Genomic DNA, 20,601 nt, shown 5'->3' on the forward strand with positions numbered 1-20,601 from the left:
TTAGTTAATATATAGTGTAATATTAGTTTCAGGAAGGCTTTTTCATTCTAAATGAGAGAAGTCAACTCAAACTGACTTAAGAAAAAGAAAAAGAAATTTACTGGATTATATAAATAAAAGGTTCGGGATTAAGTCCAACTGTGGAATTAGCTGGGGGTCATGTTATAAACTGCCCCAGCTTCAACAGTTTTCCTATAGCAGACATTTAATAAATATTTGTTGAATTGAATTAAGGCTATGAATTTTCCAGGGTCAAGTTGTCAAAGTATAGAATTTGTCATATTTCCTGGTTTTGATATATAGGGATTTTATTTTTATTAATGCTAACATTTGTTAATATTAATATGTTAAGTATTTTTATTAATATTCTATAGTATGTAATATTTTATAGTATGTAATATTTTATAGTATGTAATATTCTATAGTATGTAATATTCTATAGTATGTAATATTTTATTTTTGATTGAAGAATTTGGAAGCCAGAATTTTTTTTTTTAATTTTCAAGTAGTTAGGGATATTTGTGCATGTGTGTTTTTGTTTTTTGTTTTGCTTCTAGATTTATTGCCTCCAGTAAGAAATTGTGAATATATTATTTTAGTGTTTTGCAATTTTTTTGTTTTTCTTTTTGGAAATTCTTTCTTTAGATATGTTAATATATTCAGTCTGATTACAATCAGGGCTTGGCAGGGAAGCTGTTAGGGTGACCTTCCATATAGCTGGTGAAGTACATTATGTCTCTTATACTTGAACTCTATATAGAAAGATTATTTCCCCATTTTCAAACTACTTGGAGGGACTTGTCTGTGGCCTTATGTACTCCAGTCCCCTCATGAGTACAGTAATAAATGTGCATACCTTACAGGGCCGTTATCAGGATTAAATGCGTTAATATGTGTAATATGCTTGGTACTGTGCCTGGTCCATAGTAAGCCGTCAATAACAGTTCCAGAGAATATTATGTTCTTTTTTCTGAACGTGCAGTTTTGCTTTCAGTAGTATTCCACTTTGATAGATATAGGATGGTTTTCAATTACCCCCAACTTCTTTCTAACCAAGAAAATCACAAAAACAGGTGAAGAACAAAAGGTAAAGAAAAACGTCCCTACTGGGCATCAATGTAATGTAATGATTTTATGTAGCAGCCCTTAACAACACAACAACAACAAAAGCCAAGTTGATTTTGTTTTAAATATATTCTACACGGTTCTGTGAGAGAATTTGCAGAGCTGCTGAACAATATGTTCACAGCTGAATCCTAACAAGAGATTCTAACTTTCTATTTGTTGAGGACTTGGCTCCTCTCCACCATTAAACTGTGTAAACCTACCGGGCAGGGATTAGGTATTTCCTTTCTGGCCTCACTGCTGTGCACAGGTGCCTAACAGAGAGCTGTGACACACATTCCCAGTTCTGTGAGGGTTAAGAGCTCTAGTATCAGAGTCCACCAGACCTGTTCGGCTACTCAGAAATTAAGGAATCTGCCTTAAGAGCCATGCCCGGGCCTCCCTTCACTTGCTTGCTATTATTGACCAATTATCGTGGTCCTTGTTTGCACACATATTTGGTAATAATTTCAGACGGTGTGGAAAAGTGCTTTGTGTGAGGTCTTCCATACTTTATGCCTCACCGAACCCACTTAAGAGCCCCCCAAGGTAGGTGAGTTTTATCGATGATCGCACGTGAAAATTATGGAAAAGTAATCACCAGCCAAATTATGCATGAGGTAAGCTTTAACAATGAGGCAAGAGTTAAAATCTGCCAATAATAACTAGCAAGCGGTGTTTGGTGATTCTTTTGGTGACATTAAATTAAAAATTTATGAATTATTATTTGTTCTCATTGCGAGTCTACCAAGAATGACTAATGGCGTAGCACTGCCTTCCTTCATACTCTTGGACGTCAAACCACATATCCTAGTAAATATAATTTGCAAACACCTGACAATTAGCGTTCAGATTTGTCAAACATCCTGTCAGATGGAAACCAGAACACTGGGAGAGGCTGCGAAAGCCACCTGCCGCACCCGTCCTCCTCTCCATTTTCTAGGCGGTCTTCTGGTCTCTCGTATCTGAGGGCGAACATCCTTCGCCTGGTGGCCGCGCCTGGTCATGGGCTTTCTCACACAGCGCTTTCAGCTGCACGTCAGGGGACGCGGAAGGCCGAAGGACCGTCGTCCCGTGCTCGGGCGCCCTTCCCTCCCTTTTTTATGTGACTTGCGGTCCAGAGAGGGGTGCGCAGGAGCGTGCCGGTCCCTCTCCACAGCCGTCTGAATTTAGGCCAGCCTTACCCCTCACTTCGTCCTTTACTCCCTCTTGTGTTCGTATTTCTCCCAGCTGGGTTTACTGCCTCGCAAATGTTTTCCGCCACGAATTGACCGCGGGATAGCCCGCCCCAGTCTCGCCCGCCCGCAACCCCGCACACGCAGGGAACCCTGGCGCGATCGCGCCCGCCCACACGCACGAGAAATCGTTCCATCCCCAGCGACCAATCAGCGCTCCGCACGCTGCCGCGCCAGCCAATCCAAGCAAGCGCACGTTGCCCCTGCCAACTGAGGCCCCACGCACCCGGCGACTAGCAGGGGACGTGGCCGGGGGATTCGGCCCTCTTTCGCTCAAGAGCTTGGTGCCTTCCGATCGGCTGCGAGCGGTGGCGGCGCGTCGCCTATTGGCTGCTGTCGGCCCCGACGGGCGGGGCAGCTGGGGGAGCCCTGAGCGTCAGTGTCGCCGAAAGCGGGGAGTCTGGTGCGGGCCCGACGCGCCTAGCCGCGTGCCACGCCTTGCTTCATGTCAGGTAGCCGTGGAGGCAAGCGCGGAGTCGCGGCGGCAGTGAGGCGGCCCGGAGGGAGGGCGACGGGGGCGTCCGGGGCGCTGTGCCGGGGGCGTTTTCGGAGCTGCTCCGGCGAGCGGGGCGGGAGAGGCCGGCGCGGAGGTCTGGGGGTGGCGGACCGGGGCGTCCGGGCGGGGCGCGGACTTCACCCGGGAGTCCCCGGAAGGATCCCCAGGGCTTGCACCGCTCCTCTCCGCAACGCTCCCCAGTTTAAGGACTTGGGTGCCTACTAGGCGTCAGCTTCTGCATCGTTAAATGGGGAAGGGGTAGTAATAACCTTGCTTTTCGGGTAATGGTGAAGATCCACGGAGCTCGCGTTCCCAGAAGGGCGCAGTGCTTCCTGGTTCGTAGTAGATGCACCGACAACGTAGGGTCCCATCTTCCCACGGCAAGCTTTGACTTGAGGTGATACTGAGGATAAGACGCAGCGTTTTCTAGGTTTACATCTTCCAGCTTCGGTCCTAAATGTATTAACGCATGTAATTCCTCAGTAAGTTAGTGTTACCATTATCCCTAACGTGCAGTTAAGAAAGAGTACCTGAGCTATTTTGGGATCAGGAGCCAGAACAAAATGATAGATTTAGTGTGATGTCAGATTTTTATGTAAAGTCTTTTCCAGCTTGTGATCAACTTCCGGTGTTTTACAGAAGAGAATTTCAGACTCTAAAGGCAGAAGTCCTGATTGGAATTCTGTCTGACTCCATCACTTATTAGCTGTGTGACTTTGAACAAGTGACTTAACTTCTCTGTTGGTGCTCTCTCTGCAAAATAAGGATAATAGGATCGGCTTTTAAGGTTGTTTATGTAAATGAAATACAATTTAAAGTGGCCGGAGAGACTGATCACATAGTAAAGGATCAATAATTGTTAGCTATTATTTTAAATAAAGGATTAGAGCATCAGGAGCTCAAACATTAACTTGGACTCAAATTTAAAACTGAGATATCATTAGAATTTAATATTGCTTTAACTGTTGTAAAAAGTCTCAACATTGTTGTAAAGCTTATACTAGAATAAGGTAGAGTGAGCACTGAAACAGAGGAAAGGGCATTGCTCACATTATGGAAGTGGGCTTCCCTGTTGGATTCCTGCTACAGCCAGTCTCAAAAACAAGAAACTTCAGTATTTGACTGAATTGGAAAAGCTAAATTAAAAATTCAAGATTGATTGCAAAATCAAGCATATGCTGAAATTTTTATATTAGAAAATATAATTTAATTTACAAGGTCTTGGTTTGCACAACATCGGGGAAATCTATGGCATGTAAATTGAAGCTATTCACATAAATAAAACCTTTATCAATCAGGAAGTGGAAGTTTAAACAATTCTGATAATAGCTTCTTTAACAAGTGATTTCTGACTTCATCATACTACATAGGTACAAACAGATTTTTATGACATTCACTTTTTATTAGAAGTTAAAAGGTTTATTATGTTTCATATTTAGAATAGAACCTAGGACCATCTCCCGGTGATATAAATTTGATGAAACTGGACAAAGACTATGGTGCTGATAGATGGGCACAAGACAATTTCTGACTTTGGTAGGCTGCTGGCTCTACAGTGGCAGCCACTGTCTACACTAGTGATCACTGCAAAGACATGGGCATAGAAAACATGAACAAAAAGGTTAGTTTAAAGTAAGGGGGGAAAAGTGAAGGTGGGCATAAATGAGCACTGAGTGATAGGACTGTCAAAAGTATATAGCCTTTTGGAAGGAGGTGCTAGATTCTGATGTGATTAAATGGTACCTGTTCTCTGAAATGTAAGTGATTGAGTTGGAGAGTTTCCTGATGTAGATCAAGAAGGGGAATGAAAGAATTAGTAACAGGGAGTTCAGAATAGTATTTAAAACATTTTCCTTACATTCTCCATAGGGGGAGATTGCAGTAGAGCATATTGTATGCTTTCCTTTCAATTAATGTGAGTACTTTGTTTTATTAGGAGAACATCAAGACCTTGATAATAACCCTAATACTGCCTGCTCCCCAATTCTGGAATATATTTCCAGAGATATGCTTGCCCGCACACAGTTTAGACAGTAACCATTATTCTCTTTTGGACTTAATCATAAAAAAAATTCATGCAGGAATGAACTGTGTGGTTTAAATACTTCACTGGGCTAGAAAAGAGCTTTCCGAGTTTACAGGTATTTGTTCTCCTTCTTTCCTACCTTCTACTCCACTACCCTTAAAAGAGGTTCATTAATTTTTTAATGTTTTAGCTTTGTTGTTGTTGCAATTCAGACTATTTAAAGGGTGGAATAAGTCAACTTTGAGAGCAAACTGGATTACATCCATTTTTGTAGTTCTTGGACTTGGTAGATACTAGATGCTTGGTAAATAAAATAGTAGACTTCCTTGAGAAATTGCTGTAACTACATATGGCAATGGAAGTTTTAGTCATTCGGAAGCTCAAGGATGATTGGTGTAAACAGGCTTGCCTTAGATATCTTGAGGTCTTCCATAAGTGAGACTAGTAGCTCACTGTCTACCTCTTTTTCCCACTTTTATTTACGGGGTTCCTGCTGCATCTAGACATAGGAGTATAACACTGAACAAGTCACATTTCCTGCCCCAAAGGTTTATAGTCAAATTGGAAAAGATGACAAGTGAATAATTACAGAGTTGCTGTGAGAAACATTGGTGAGGTGGGGGAGCTAACTTAGTCTTTAGGGGAGTCCAAGAAAGAAGAGTAGAAATTAGGCAGTGAAGCTCAGATCATAAAAGGCCCCGTAAGCCATATTAAGGAGTTTGGACTTTATAGTGATCAGTAAGCACCTTAAAGATCCAGATTCTCATCTTTATAGGTAGTTCTTATTGCTCACATATGTGTAACAGATTTCTACAAAGATAACGTCTGTGATAATAGCATCTTTACGTTTCATCTTTGATTTCTATCAAGGAGTTTTGAAAAAAATATCTTACCTGCCAACCACAGGAACCTCCCAGGCAGCCTTTGGGTTTAAAGAATTTTGTTTAGTCATAGTGATCCCAGTAATAGATAAATTAGTTTTTCAAATCTTCTCTAAGAATCTGTGCTTATTTATAACATACCCTTCATTAAAGTCATTGTACTGGCTATCAAGTTGGCAGTCTCTTGAGGGGAAATGGGATACTTTCCTGACTGGCACACATTTTGAATGAGCTCATCCACTTTTAGTCTATGGGTGGGATCTATATTTATTATGTATTTCACATCACTTACCTAGATCCTAAATTCTATGTTATTGAATTTTCTATATATACTGTCCCATGTTTCCCATATTTTGGGATATAACACCCCAAAATATGCCACTTTGGAATAAGGATTATTTTGAGCTGAAGGCAGTTCAGCAGCAAACGCAGAAAGAGCTATTTTCTTTCCCTCTACTGCCTAAAAGTAGGATTTAAATTTCCCTTTGTGAAGGCCTTCCCTCTCCCCTCTCATACTAGGAGGAGAACAACTCATCACTGGTGATAGAGAGTTGGCCAAGATTGTCCGAACAAACTTTACTACAATATCCTTTCTTTTCTATTAATTTTCTCTCATATATTTACTTTCTCATAACTTACCACACCTAGAAGCCCAAATCCCTTTTCCTTTGTCTTGTCACTTTTCCACAATTTATCACCTTTTGTTAGAATGGTGTACAAGCCTTAAGTCTAACTGCTTTTTTTTGCGTCTCCATTTCTTTTTTGTGAAAGCCTCTACATATATAAAATTAAAATATTAACAGCAAATAAAATTTGTGCGCCTTTTCTCCTGTTAATATACTTCCTTTCAGTTTAATTTGCAGGTCCTAGAGACAGAACCTAAGAGAGTAGAGAAAAAGGTTTTTTTCTTCACCTACAGTTCTCTATCATCTTGTTCATCATTTTTAATGGCTTATATACTTTGTTTTGTGCTATTTAAATATTGACTATAATATTGATTTATTTCTGTCATCTTTAGTTTTTAGATCCATGGTTCTCAAAGCTGGCTGAATAACAGAGTGATCAATGAGGCTGTTTATAGAACCTAGATTTTGGGGGGCCTACTCCAGAACAGTCCCACTGAATCACACTATCTGGCAGTGGGCCCTGAAATTTAACACCTAAAAACCGTGTCAAAGAAAACCAGAGGCAGATAGAAGTTAAAGTGATAAAGGCAAATCTTATTCAAGAACTATTGCAGTAGGGGAAAAGGTACCTCAGTATAGAATTCCACCCTATTCTGGAGGTGCCTGGGTGGCTCAGTCGGTTAAGCCTCCAACTCGTGGTTTCGGCTCAGGTCATGATCTTGTAGTTGTGGGATCAAGCCCTGTGTCCAGCTCCATGCTCAGTATAGAGTCTGCTTTGGATTCTCTCTCTCTCCCTCTTCCCCCACGTCTCTCTCTCTCTCTCTCGCAAATAAACAAAATCTTAAAAAAAGAAAGAAGGAAAGAAGGAAAGAAAGAAAAGAAAGAAAGAAGGAAAGAAAGAAAGAAAAAGAAAGAAAGAAAAAGAATGAATTGCACTCCATTCTGAATACAACAAGGACAGTGGGGATTTGTAGCCAAGGAGCAGGATAGGTGTCAGTGGATGGGAAATTGCTAAGAGGAAACATTAGGGGTAAGGGGGATTCTGGCTAAATTGAGGATTCTTGCTGAATGCAGAGCAGCGTGATAAGATCAAGGGTAGGAGAAGGAATTTTTGAGGGTGAGGAGTGTTTCAGTAAACTAGCTCAGCAGGATTCTTGCTAAAACTGAACTTAGGGGACCAAGGACAAGCCCAAGAACAAGGCCTGGTCAAAAAGAGGACTCAAAGGAGTCCTAGGAAGGTAATCTTTGTCAACAGCTACAACCACTACAAGATACAACAAAGGGGATTCTGTTGTATGCATGTGTAGTTGAGAATTGCAGCCTTATTCCCACAGAAGTTTGAGGCTTGACATTTCATTTCTATCTTTTCTTGATTTCCTTTTTGTAGTAACTTGATGGTTCTGTAAATTGTGTAGCTTTTGCCCAGAAGCTTTTTCTATATTCTTTTACAGGAGTGTACCAAGGTACCAAAAGGACACAAACTCAAGACCAAATCATTCTTGTTTTGAAGCAAACACACTTCAACAAATATTAAGGGCCTATTGTGTTCCAGGCAATATTCTAGTTGGTGGGGATATAGTGGGAAAGAAGGCAGTCAAAGGCCCCTGCTCTATTAGTGGGGGATATGTGATGGCGAAAGGGTAGAACACAGTATACCCATACATAGGGAAGTTAATTTCAGATTGTGATGAGCACTATGAAGAGAATGAAAGGAGACTATAATAGAGGCTTACAGAAGGCTGTATTAAGGTAAGAGGCTTAAAATGAAATTGTCATTATAAGTTGTTATTAGGCATGCTCAGATTTGGGATCTAATAATCCAGGCAGAGAAATAGCAAGAACAAAGCCCAGAGTCAGTAACAAGCTTGACCCATTTGAGGGGCAGAAAGAAAACCAGTAGGACAAGAATATTGTAGGCAATGAGACATGGTGGTGTGAATGGGAATCTCTTAATTTCTGTTAAGGGTGATTCCTAGGCTTTGTCTTTGAGCAACTGGCTCAATTACCATTTTAAAAGTAAATTGTTGGGGTGCCTGGGTGACTCAGTCAGTTAAGCGTTGGACTCTTGATCTCAGCTCAGGTCCTGATGTCAGGGTCATGAGTTCAAGCCCTGTGTTGGGCTTCATGCTGGGTGTGGAGCCTACATTGAAAAATAAATAAATAAAAATAAAATAAAAGTAAATTGTTAAGATAGGGAAGACTGAGGGAAATTGAGGGAAGCCTAGGGTGATATCCATTAAGACGAAGCTCTAACTAGGCTTCTGATTCTGGGACTTTGGAGTCTTATTTCTCTCCCCATTTCCCCTTCTCATCAGTCTTTCCACATCTCAGCCTCAAGACAGAGTTTTTGCGTGCTTGCATGTTGATCAAAGGCTCCCAGAGCAATTAGTCTAAAAGAAACCTGCAGAGCCTGCATGGACTTTTCTAACCCAGCCTAGGAAGTCATGTAGTCACAGACCACCTTGATGGCAAGTGTAGCAGAGAATTTGCAGCAATGTTTTAAAACTCAAATTACAGAAGCCTTCATTATATCGTTTATTATCTTTAAGGTTAATAATAATTTCTCTTTAAAAACAATGTTGAACGGTAGCTTATCTTTGGAATTATTAACGATATAGTACTTTTTTATGTGGTTAAAAGTACTGCCTTAAAATTGAACCATTTGTTTATGCTGTACTAATGGTTCTAAAAGTCTCCATATGACCTCCTTCCTTACACAGATTCCTTACTGAATGCACTTCATTAAGTGAAAAAAAATATTGAAAATGGTGCAGTTCTTCAAACTTTTGAAATTGTTCAGAGTTCTATAACCCTAACCTGAAAGGATGTATGAATAGGTTTCTAGTTGTGCTTGTCATTAGTTTTCTGGAATGAATCGTAAATCTGTTGGGTGTTAAATTAAAAATTTAATGGCTGAAACTCTAAACACTTTTTAAAAGAATTTATTCCTTGTGTATTTATTTTTGTAGTTTGGAAACAGCAAAATTTTTTTCTTTAAGTTACCTAGAATTCTATAATGTAGTTCTTTTTATTATATTCCTTTAGAAAGGGAACTAGGATTGTAGTTTATTTTTATATGAATGATTTTAATAACTTAAAATGTGTGATACTCATCCTTGACTAGGTGTTACTCATCTTGGGAGCTTTTAGGAAGAAAAAAAAACAAAAACAAACGTATGCCCAGGTCCTACTCTCTGAGATTCTGACTAGTTGATTTGGGGTGGGATCCAGGTATAAGTATCTTCTACAGCTCCCCAGGTGATTCTGTTACGAAGCCAGCTTTGAGCCTCACTGGTCTACTGCTTCAAATTGTGGTATTTGCTGTTGGTAATCTTTGTCTTTGTAACAGGAGAAAAAAATGGAAGGCCTGCCTGATGCTGCCGCTTTTGCAACTAGACTTAAAAACACTCTCATCCAGTATCATAGCATTGAAGATGATAAGTGGCGACTTGCCAAGAAAACGGTAAATCATTTAAATTACATATATTTGGCATTTATCTTCTATCTAGTGAGTTGGTTGATGACTTTCAAAATGGTAAGGGAGAGTAGGGACCATCCTTGGTGGATGGGCAGGGTAAATACCTAAGCTAATAAAGGCGATGGTTTGACAGCCCACTAAGGCAAAAACATAATCCTGCACTGTTTTCATTACTTCTTTAGATATTGGACATGAGAATAGACTCTTGGCAACACAAGCCTGAAGAATAGCTTCTAAAGTCAGCATATAAAATGTAACACGTCTTGATAGTTCGAAATAGTTTCAGATATTTCAACAAGCCTGGGAGGGTGGCCGGTTAGTATTCTTTTCTACTGGTATGACTTGTCCAAATTATCACATGGCTTGACAGAGCCAACCCTAGAACCCAGGACTCTTCCAGTGTAGTACTCTAGCCAGTTTGATATTCAAAATTTCTTGGGAAATGATCAGAATAAAGATGTAGGGACTAATTCAAGGTAGCACTGTCATAATAGATGTGAATTGTTTGAATTTTAAAAAAGATATGAGCAAGTTCAGAATGAAATATTTAGCATTCCTATTGTCTTGGTCTGAATGTGTCAGTAATGGTAAATAAGATTGGAGTGAGGTAAATAATAATGGCCGGTGAGGATCTTAACAGTGTTTGCGTCTCATTAAGCTACTGAACAATCTTTTTTGGAGGTCTGTACTTTAAGTAAAATGTAAAGAACTTTAGGATACAGAAGAAATTAAAATATGGATCATTTTGATGGTATAAGTGACTTTTATGTATCTCTTCGAATATTTATTTAAGTTTTATTTTAATGCAAAAACTGATGCTCTAGCATTTGAAATTGTCGGTTTTACATCCAGAATTCTGCGTAGGTAATGATTTATGCCCATGTACTACTTTTTATTTTTCCAGAAAGACGTAACAATTTGGAGAAAACCTTCAGAAGAATTTAATGGCTACCTGTAAGTAAATTCTTGTAGTTTTATGTAGCTCTTAAGACATTGACAGACTTCATATATATATATTATATATATATATAATATATATATATATAAAAATGATCACTAAATCATCATTGCCAGTAAAATTTGGCTTTTAAAAAGATTTTAAACTTTCCCAGAAGCATATCACCTTATGAATTCAAAGCCTTTAAAATGTCCATATCCCTTGTGGACTGAGTTGGTAGTAAGGGGAATCATTAAATAATGATATCAAATGGCCTATAAAAATCTTAATTTCTTAGCATGGTGTATAACTCCCTTCTTATATTCTTCTATATTTACTCAATGCTGGAGCAGACTTTATTTTAAGAATTTATCTTTTAGAAATCATAAGAAAGATAATAGTTAAGTACTTATCTCTTCCATCACAGCATTACTTATAATATTAAAAATTACAAAACAACTTGAATAATCAATAGTCAGAGAATGGTTAAATTTGAACGTGATATTTTACAGTCTTTAAAAACTATGTTTTCAAGTATTAGTTTAAAACACAAGAAAATGCTCAAGATGTAAAGTGAATAAAGCAGACTACGAAACTGCATGTAGCAGAATTATGAGTTGACTTTAATTTTTATATATTAAAATGTTTTTAGTTAACACCAAATATACACCTCTAGATGCTTGTTTTATGAGTGATTTCTATTTCCATTTTTTGTTATTTGCATATAGTTGAACATGAATTACACTTTTCACCAGAAAAAAAATATTGTTTTTTAAAGGCAGTGGAAACAATTGCCTTGTGTAATTGGACTGGAATGTTCATATCCTTGGGACTCTGCCCTTTTAAAAATGAAACTGTTGGTCCCACTTACTTTGTGTTCTCGAGTATAATACCAAAGATAGCATTTCCAGAAAGATGAGTTTTACAACATTTATGACTAGGACCAGGAAACTGGAGTTGAGGATTAAGCATTGGGAACAAGTGTGAAGTTAATCCTTTAGATCACTGATTCCCAGTGAGGGTTGAAAAGCACAGAAACTGCCAAGGGAGCTTTACGCTTGGTGGTTTGAGAGGACTTCATTGAAGAGCTAGTATATGAGCTGAGCTTTAAAGGAAGAATGGGTTATTTCTTAGGGAATGAAGGACTGATTCATATTCCAGGCAGAGGGGATTGCATCTACTACATAAACACAGATGGGAAACACTCTACGGAGTCTGTTTAGGGAAGTAGAAGTGATGTTTCTATAGCTGGAGCATGAAGTATGAGGGTAGGGAGAACACATGTCTGAAGGATTTTTGAATTCTAAAGTAAGGAATTCAATATTGTGCTTACCCTTGCTCAAACCTTACTCCCACCTCCCAGGTCCTCAAAGATTTTTTTTTTCCTTTTAAAGATTTTATTTATTTATTTGACAGAGACAGCCAGTGAGAGAGGGAACACAAGCAGGGGGAGTGGGAGAGGAAGAAGCAGACTCCTAGGAAGGGGCCTGATGTGGGGCTCGATCCCAGAACGCTGGGATCACGCCCTGAGCTGAAGGCAGACGCTTAACAACTGAGTCACACAGGCGCCCTTCAAAGATTTTTAACTTAATCTGATAGCACTATGAAAAAAGGAAATGAGCGTGGAGAGTTTAGAGAGGAGGGTTTTTTTTTGTTTTTTGTTTTGTTTTGTTTTTTGTTTTGTTTTGTTTTTTGTTTTGTTTTGTTTTTTGTTTTGTTTTGTTTTTTGTTTTGTTTTGTTTTTTGTTTTGTTTTGTTTTTTGTTTTGTTTTGTTTTTTGTTTTGTTTTGTTTTTTGTTTTGTTTTGTTTTTTGTTTTGTTTTGTTTTTTGTTTTTTTTTGTTTTTTGTTTTGTTTTGTTTTTTGTTTTGTTTTGTTTTTTGTTTTTAAGATTTTATTTATTTATTTGACAGAGATAGAGACAGCCAGCGAGAGAGGGAACACAAGCAGGGGGAGTGGGAGAGGAAGAAGCAGGCTCACAGTGGAGGAACCTGATGTGGGGCTCGATCCCATAACGCTGGGATCACGCCCTGAGCCGAAGGCAGACGCTTAACCGCTGTGCCACCCAGGCACCCCTAGAGAGGAGGTTTTACCCTAGGAGTCCATGGCTAGCTTCTTGAAGTTTCCTTAAGATCATAAACATACTTTTGTGTCAATGTTATATTCCTGGGAAGAGATCTTTGTCTTTATCAGAAACTTGAAGAGAGATATGGTCCAAAGAGGTAGAAATGGTTGCAGTGTTGAGTTGGACACAGAGTGCCCAAACTAAGGACTTGGCATACGAGTTGAAAAGGGCAAGTGAATGTGAAAGGGATCTAATGGTGGTGGTGGTGGTGGTGGTGGTGGTGGTAAGTAATGTTCACTGAGAGCCAAATACTGTTCTAAGCACTTTACGTTTAGGAAGTCATCTTGATAAAACATGGTGGCTTTCATTCTGACTATTGAAATGGGGTCAAGGGAAAAAGAAGAGTCAAAAGTTGAATCCCAGATGTCTAATTTGGGATTGATTTGTATTGCCCCATTCCCACTCTCCACCCCAAGCTAGAGAACACAGGAGGGAAGAGCAGATTTAGAGTGGGGGAGATTGTGTAAGTTTGAGCTGGAAATATTTACAAAATGATGAACCAGCTTCAGAGGCTTTAAAAAGACTTTTAAAAAGACCTGCCCAAAATGTTACGGATAGAGATCTCTCATTTCTTCTCTTTTCATTCCTCCCCAGAGGTAACTACGTCTTGAAGTGTGTATTCCTGTTTTATACTTGGACCACATGTATGTGTGTGTGTTTCCTTTAGTAATTTGCTTTTGATTATTTTTCTATTTAATACAGTATTTTTTTCAAGATTTAGCCATGCATGCTGTTACATGTAGATCTATTCTTTTCACGTTCATATGAAAATACTATGTGTTTACCTGTATTTGTAAATTTTTAGGTTGTTGACAATTCTTCCTTATAAATTATAGTATTATGTAAACTTCTTTAGTATATGTCTCCTTCTACACACACGTGTGATTTTCTCTGGGTGTGTACCTGGGTCTGAAAGTCACACATCATTCAACTACACCAGGCATTGCCAAATTAATTGCTCTCTAAAGTGGTGGTAGCAGTTTGAAAGTTTTCATTCCCTTCCATTCAGTACTTGTTATGTTTTTACTCTGCCAATCTCAGGGGTATGAGATAGTATCTTGTTAGTATTTACTTGAGTATGAGTGAAGTTGAGCATCTTTTCTAAATTTATTGACATTTCCAATCAATCTTAACATACCTTTTGTCCTTATTTTCTTTGGATTGTCTTTTTCTCATTGTTTTATAGGAATTAAGTATGTATTCCCTATAATAATTATGTCTGTTTACATGTGTTGCACATACCTTCTTCCAGTCTATGGCTGGTTTTTTAAAGAAATCGCTTATTTTGTCATTTGTGGTATACAGGTTTTTAATTTTAACTGTTTTGTATTTTGGTGTATTTTATGTATTCAAGAAATCCCCTGTATCCTGAGGTCACAAAGATGTATTTTTCTCAAAGTTTTAAGTTTTATGTAGTGGTCTTCAGTCTGTCTGGAATTAATTGTTTTGAATGGTGTCAAGTAGTGATTTAATTTTTAATTTCTCTATTAGGATAAGTACTGAATCAAAGTGCCATTTATGGAATAGTACATCTTTCCCCACTGATCTGTAATGCCACCTTTGAAATATGTCAAGTTCTGATATTAATCATGAGTCAATCCTCTGTGTGCTATTCCTGGGTGACCTACTTTTCTGTTCCTGTAAAAAAGTTTTTGAAAGTCAGATTAAAAATATGTGTATACTAACAACATGTTAGAGCATAACTGAGAAAAGAATAACATACAGAATAAATGAAGCACTAGTACTGTATAGACTGTTGTCGGCTACACTGTAACACGAAGGTACTTTCCTGTGTTCATGATAATACAATTTAGCCTTCAGATCACTTGTTAGATTTGAGGGCAAAGAGTACATTCTGATAAAATAATTGATATAACTTAATTTATCAGAAAGACTGTTGGGATTTACTCCCTTTAAAAAATCTTTATTAACTTTTACTCTTTTTGAAGTTAGCTCTGAACTATGAGGGCATTCCGAAATTTTTCATTCTAATAGCATTTGACCTTAATATGTTTTCTCCAGTTTCAAAGCCCAGGGTGTTATAGATGACACCGTCAATAGTGTCATAGACCATATACGCCCAGGTCCCTGTCGCTTGGATTGGGACAGCTTAATGACTTCAATGGATATTTTGGAACACTTTGAAGAGGTATTTATTTGGAAACATTACTTCAGATTGTGTGTGTGTGCGTGTGTGCATGCAGGTGAGAGAGAGCTTGTGAGTGTGTGTGTACCTACTTGTATTCATTGTATTCATTGCTTTGAGAGTAAGTAGTCATGGCAAAGATCTCACAGGGGAATCCTTGCTGCCTTTTAAAAAGCTTGAGTTTCCTCCTATTAACTAATGAGTATTAGTCAGAACTGATCTTGTAGTCAGAACTCCCCTTGCTGTTTAAGAAACCGTCAGCATCTTTAATTGTAAAACTTAATTTGCGGTTCTGAAGTCTAAAATTCTAAAAGCACTACCATCATAGTCAGGTTTCTAGGTAATCGTATGTAGCTTTTTCCATTAATGTTAAGCCAAAATCCAAGACCAAAGGTAAAAATGCCACCTTAGGCATTAGAGAATGATGTAAACATAGTGGGCTGTCCTCTTTTTCTGTTTTTTGTTAATTCATTCTTCCCATGTTTGAATTTCTTTATTGAAACATTTGGTATTTTAGTCCAAATGTTTGTGGATTTTATCTTAAACACCTATAGTCTATACGACCCACTTCCATGTTGAATATCCGATAGGGCACAGGGCCACTGCACTGAGTTAGAGATTTAGATACTGGGTAACTTACCTCTTTGTATTTTGATCATATGCTTTATTCATGTCCATACAGTGACAGTGAGATTTAGAATAGAGATCTAAACCTATCAGAATCACTGTAAGAATTATTATTAATAATAGTTATAATACATTTTAAATGAATATTAGTTTTTTACCCAGGGTTAACTTATGTTACGTGAGCCCATCTATGTTTCCTCAGTGGTAGCACCCGTCGCCTGTTCTCTTTCAGAATTGCTGTGTGATGCGCTACACTACTGCTGGCCAGCTCTGGAACATAATCTCGCCAAGAGAGTTTGTCGACTTCTCCTACACTGTGGGCTATGAGGAAGGGCTTCTGTCCTGTGGTAATGGTCTCCAAACCTCATACTTTCTTTCCATTTGTTTTAAATATTTGAGTTTTCTTGGGTGGATGTTTATGTGAGATATATTTTTAGCCTTCACACTTGTTTTGTAATCACTAAGCTTTGCAAATGCTACATCCTAGGGATTCAAATAGCAATATCAAGAAGGGTTTTGAAACCTTCCTGGTAAGTTTTTATTCCCAGTTACGGGGTGCCCTCCAGGTCACAGCTAACAAACATGAATCACATGGCTGCCTCTGAGAGACGGATGTAGTAAGTAGATTAAGTCACTCTCAGAACACAGCGTCTTAGTCACATCCATAGGAAAAATAGACTTGGTATGTGTTAGAATATTTTTTCTTCTTTAAGTTGTATACGTTTTCTTTTAAAAATGAAAAATACCGCTATTAGAAGCCTCCTGCTTTCTAAATTATATCTATAGGTAAATCAATCTTTTTTGTGTGTTTGGTATATACACAAGTTGAGTTGGCAGTTATAGGTAAATATCTACTTGTTTTCTCTTAACCAGCCAGTACCAAAGTTGGATGTGGCGTAGTGCCTTTAAGGAGGAGTGGTAGTACCGTAGTTTTGATTTTTGGGCCCCTGAGGCCTGGGTGCTACAGCCAAAATTCATTGTTTCCAAGGAGTTACCAAGATGACATACTGTTACCTATTCTGATTGGATTAGAACCTTCCCCATTACCTACCTTCTAGCCCTCTGTCAGAATTCTACTTGGTAATTATCTTTTTCATTCTTCCATGGTCACTCTTGGGGCTTAGTTTTCATCTACCTGGATAAGAAGAAAAATATTTGAACAAGAAACCTGATAATATTACTTAATGAGAGTTGTTAGACTAATCTCAGTCACTGCTAAGGCATTATTTTAAAATTTCCTTGTAGGGCTAAGTGTTGACTGGAGTGAAAAGAGACCAGAATTTATTCGTGGATATAACCATCCCTGTGGTTGGTTTTGTGTTCCGCTTAAAGACAGTCCATACCAGAGCCTTTTGACAGGCTACATTCAGACGGATCTGCGTGGGATGATCCCTCAGTCTGCGGTAGATACAGCCATGGCAAGCACTTTAATCAACTTCTATGGTGATTTACAAAAGGCCCTACAAAAGGCATAATACGTTTAAACTTGTAGTACGATAGTCCTCGGATCAACTTTTTCTCTCAACGGCACGGCCTGTGAATGTCATCTTTTCTTCTCTTCTGTGTAGCCTATAGAAAAATTTGAGATGATTTGTTGGTTTATTTTATTCCTAAACTAAATAGTTACCTAAGAGAGGACATTGCCGTTTTCTTAGACAGTGATCTGCACACTGTTCGGTACAGCAGTATGTCTAAGCGTGGAGAGTATGACAGATGTCCATGAAGAAGGAGGTATTCTTCTTTGACCTGAACTCTTAAGAAACCGAATATTGCCTCAGTATGAATATTTTGGCTACTTGGAAATTAGAGAAAGCACAAGCTTCATGCTGTTAGTTAGAATCATCTGTTTTAGAGCTTTATGAACATTTTATAAGTTTTAACTATTTTTGGAAGTTAAATATTAGTGCTTTACTTTTGGTATGCTCTATGAGTTTGCCAATATCTTGGACTAAAGAAAAAGCTCTTTATGTTTTATAAAGGTGAACTTCATTATCAGTTGACTTGTACTACTTTAAGTATTGAAAAAATCAGAAATAGAAAAAGTATAGATACAGTAAGTATAGATACAATTCAAATACAATTGTTTTGATACCTAGATAACATTATTTTGTGGATATCTTTAAAACTGTATTTGTATCTTTCTGTGCGTTTATTTCAGAAGGCTTAAAAAGCATTTATGCTTGGATAAGACAAAGAACTGCCAAATATGTGCTGGGGACACCACATTGATTGCATTGTGTGAACTGGTTGGTGGTATCCTAATTCACCAACAGCAAATTGTCTAGACATCAAATTCAGTGAGTGTTTTTGTTACCGTTTTTTTTTTTAAAGATAAGCCCTCGAGAAATAGCTTTTAATTCTGAGAAGTATCCGATATTCTGTAGGAAAATAATCAGATTTTCAGTCTTTCTTATTTGATCCATGTTCACATTTCAGTTTTAAAGTATAACTCGACCCATCAAGTATTACTAACTACATCATAAACATTCACAGTTGTGACGGAACTTCAGTCTGGAACTTTAACAAATACATTCATAGATTTGTCCACATGTCTGCATGAGTCATTTTATAACTAGCATGGACTATAATAGGTCCCTTGATTCTGTGGCTGCCTTAAATGAAATTCCTGAATGATTTTAACATTCCAGATGATTCTTTGGCTTTTGAATAACCACCTGGTTTACTTCTACAATGAGACCTTGAAGCAACTCAGTATATCCATGCAAATGTCTGTTTATGTTTGTGTTCGGGCACACGTCCTGAAATCTGTCTTCCTGTTCAGTGTCAGTTCTTTATGTGGTACTTACTGTTTCCATTGTTTTGTTTCTTCTTCTTCTTCTTCTTTTTTTTTTTATTAATATGGGTTTTTTTATATTCTAGTATTCTGTCTAGGATGGTGAAATGCCAGCAGATGTCCAATTATAGGGTGCCCAGATTGGGTGAGGGATTTGTGATAAGATTGCCTGAGCTGGGTGCTCTTGCTGCCTAAGCTGGGTACCCCTAAAGAAAATAAACTGTCCACTCAGTGACTCTCATGTTCTCTTTGTTTTTTTCCACTTACACCTCCAATTAGTGATTACGTAATCCACTATTGAATTGGACCCATTGCACATAAAAGGACCCTCATGGAAAAATTTTTGTTTTAATATTGAGTCATATGATAGATTGAAAAATAATATTTGAATCACCTGAAATTTATATGCAGCTTCTAGATGGCACTTTAGACCTGCTGCGCACTTTTTTTTAAAAAAGAGCTTTATTGAGGTATAATTTGCATGCTGTACAACTTAACTGGTTGTAAGTATACAATCCAGTAATTTTTGAATACATTTATAGTTGTGCGGTCATTACCACAGTCCAGTTTTAGAACATCTCTGTCAACCAAAAGACCCCTTTTGCCTGTTTGCAGACTCCTAGCTCACCAAAGTTTAGCACAGTTGCCAATATACAGAAGATGAAAAAGAGTAGAGTAGGTTTTATCTGGTTTTGTTTTTAAGAGTAGAGGCATATTTGATTCTAAGCTCAGGCCTTTTGTGGTAATGTATTAAATATGTTATCTCAAATACCGTAATTATACAAAAATTTAATGATATGGGTTGGGATTTATATTAACATATAATTGAGTCTGCTGTTTCTGTAGCAGTGTTATAGAATAGAAAAATAATGTGAGCCATATACTATGTAATTTAAAATTTTCTAGCAGTCACATTAAAAAGATAAAAAGAAACAGCTGGTGTTAATTTTAATGATATAGTTTATTTAACTCAGTAGATCCCAAATATTCCCATTTCACTATGCAATCATTGTAAACACTCATTAAGATAGTTTACATACGTCTTCTGTACTAATTCTTTGAAATCTGGTGTGTATTTTACTAATTAGGATTAGCACATTTTAAGTGTGCATTATCCACATCAGGTCAGTGGCCTGCATTGAATAGCACAGATCTGCAGTATATGTATTAATTCATCTTTTTATAATATGAAGTAATGATTTTCATGGAATTACTTAAATACAAAATGTTTTCTGGTCTCTGGAGCCTTCAGTGCTTGCTAAATGGGGACTTCTGAATGTTAGAAATAAATCAGTTTGTAGTTGTTAATAAAATAAAAATAATAGCCAAAAGAGCTTTTCTTTTAAAGATAATTAACTTTTCATAGGGCAGTGAATGAAACAAAAATATAATCTGCCTTGTTAGGTGGTTGATTATTTTCTCTAGCTTATAGCTAGTTTGCATTAGAAACCTATTTACACAGGAAATGTTGGCATAGTACTGTTTCCAGTACACATTACCTATTTTTTTAAGGACATTAGTTTCATACAAAAAATCATAATTTATCATAAGTGATACTTTTGCATGAATTTTTAGTTTGTATTGATAACTCTTGATTAACCCTCGAAGTTTAACGCAATATTTAGCAGAAATAATTGCAGGAACTTCATGTCTGCAGTGATGTATAATACGAACTGCTAGAGTGTCTTCATTTACCGTTCATCGAGGTTGGATGTATTTGAAATTGTAGATTTCTACGTGTAAAACATCTCCCAGTAAAAATAATTTTCTTTCTTTTTCTCCTTCCTCCTCCTTTCTTTACTAACTGAAGGGCATATTATCAGCACTCAGTTTGAATTAAATTCACATCTCAAACTAAAAACTCTGTAATTGAGGTTGTCTCTGGAGAAGAAAGGAACACATTGCACAATTTAAGCCCTTAATTGTCTATTGAACTTTTAGGTATGAGTAATTTCCTTTGATGTAGATAAGAGCTTTACCTGTTGACTCAAGAGCACACTGGTGCCCCTTGAATCAGTGGTTAAAATCCAGATCCTTTTACTTACATGGATACTGCAGCTCTCTCCACCTTATGGGTAAATTGTGAAACCCAGAGAAGTTAGGGGACTTTACCAGGTTTCCATCAGA

The 20,601-nt window shown here is 37.6% G+C and overlaps 1 protein-coding gene across 1 annotated transcript; it reads left to right on the top strand.

Moving 5' to 3' along the window:
• The first annotated feature begins 433 nt into the window (after positions 1 to 433).
• On the top strand, positions 434 to 18,709 carry STARD4 (StAR related lipid transfer domain containing 4). The gene is made up of 6 exons (XM_040621980.1): positions 434 to 2,791; positions 9,718 to 9,831; positions 10,751 to 10,800; positions 14,930 to 15,056; positions 15,913 to 16,027; positions 16,926 to 18,709. The coding sequence occupies exons 2-6, from the start codon at positions 9,727 to 9,729 to the stop codon at positions 17,153 to 17,155; spliced, it is 627 nt and encodes a 208-aa protein (XP_040477914.1). The 5' UTR covers positions 434 to 2,791; positions 9,718 to 9,726; the 3' UTR covers positions 17,156 to 18,709.
• The last annotated feature ends 1,892 nt before the right edge of the window (positions 18,710 to 20,601 follow it).

This window comes from Ursus maritimus, unplaced genomic scaffold, assembly GCF_017311325.1.
Source record: "Ursus maritimus isolate PB19 unplaced genomic scaffold, ASM1731132v1 scaffold_5, whole genome shotgun sequence".
NCBI lineage: Eukaryota > Metazoa > Chordata > Mammalia > Carnivora > Ursidae > Ursus > Ursus maritimus.

Bases quoted from the DNA above. Each gene is read 5' to 3' on its own strand.
- STARD4 (XM_040621980.1), top strand. From the start codon at position 9,727: ATGGAAGGCCTGCCTGATGCTGCCGCTTTTGCAACTAGACTTAAAAAC. The intron at 9,832-10,750 runs GTAAATCATTTA...TTATTTTTCCAG, and splicing joins GGCGACTTGCCAAGAAAACG to AAAGACGTAACAATTTGGAG. The intron at 15,057-15,912 runs GTATTTATTTGG...GTTCTCTTTCAG, and splicing joins TTTTGGAACACTTTGAAGAG to AATTGCTGTGTGATGCGCTA.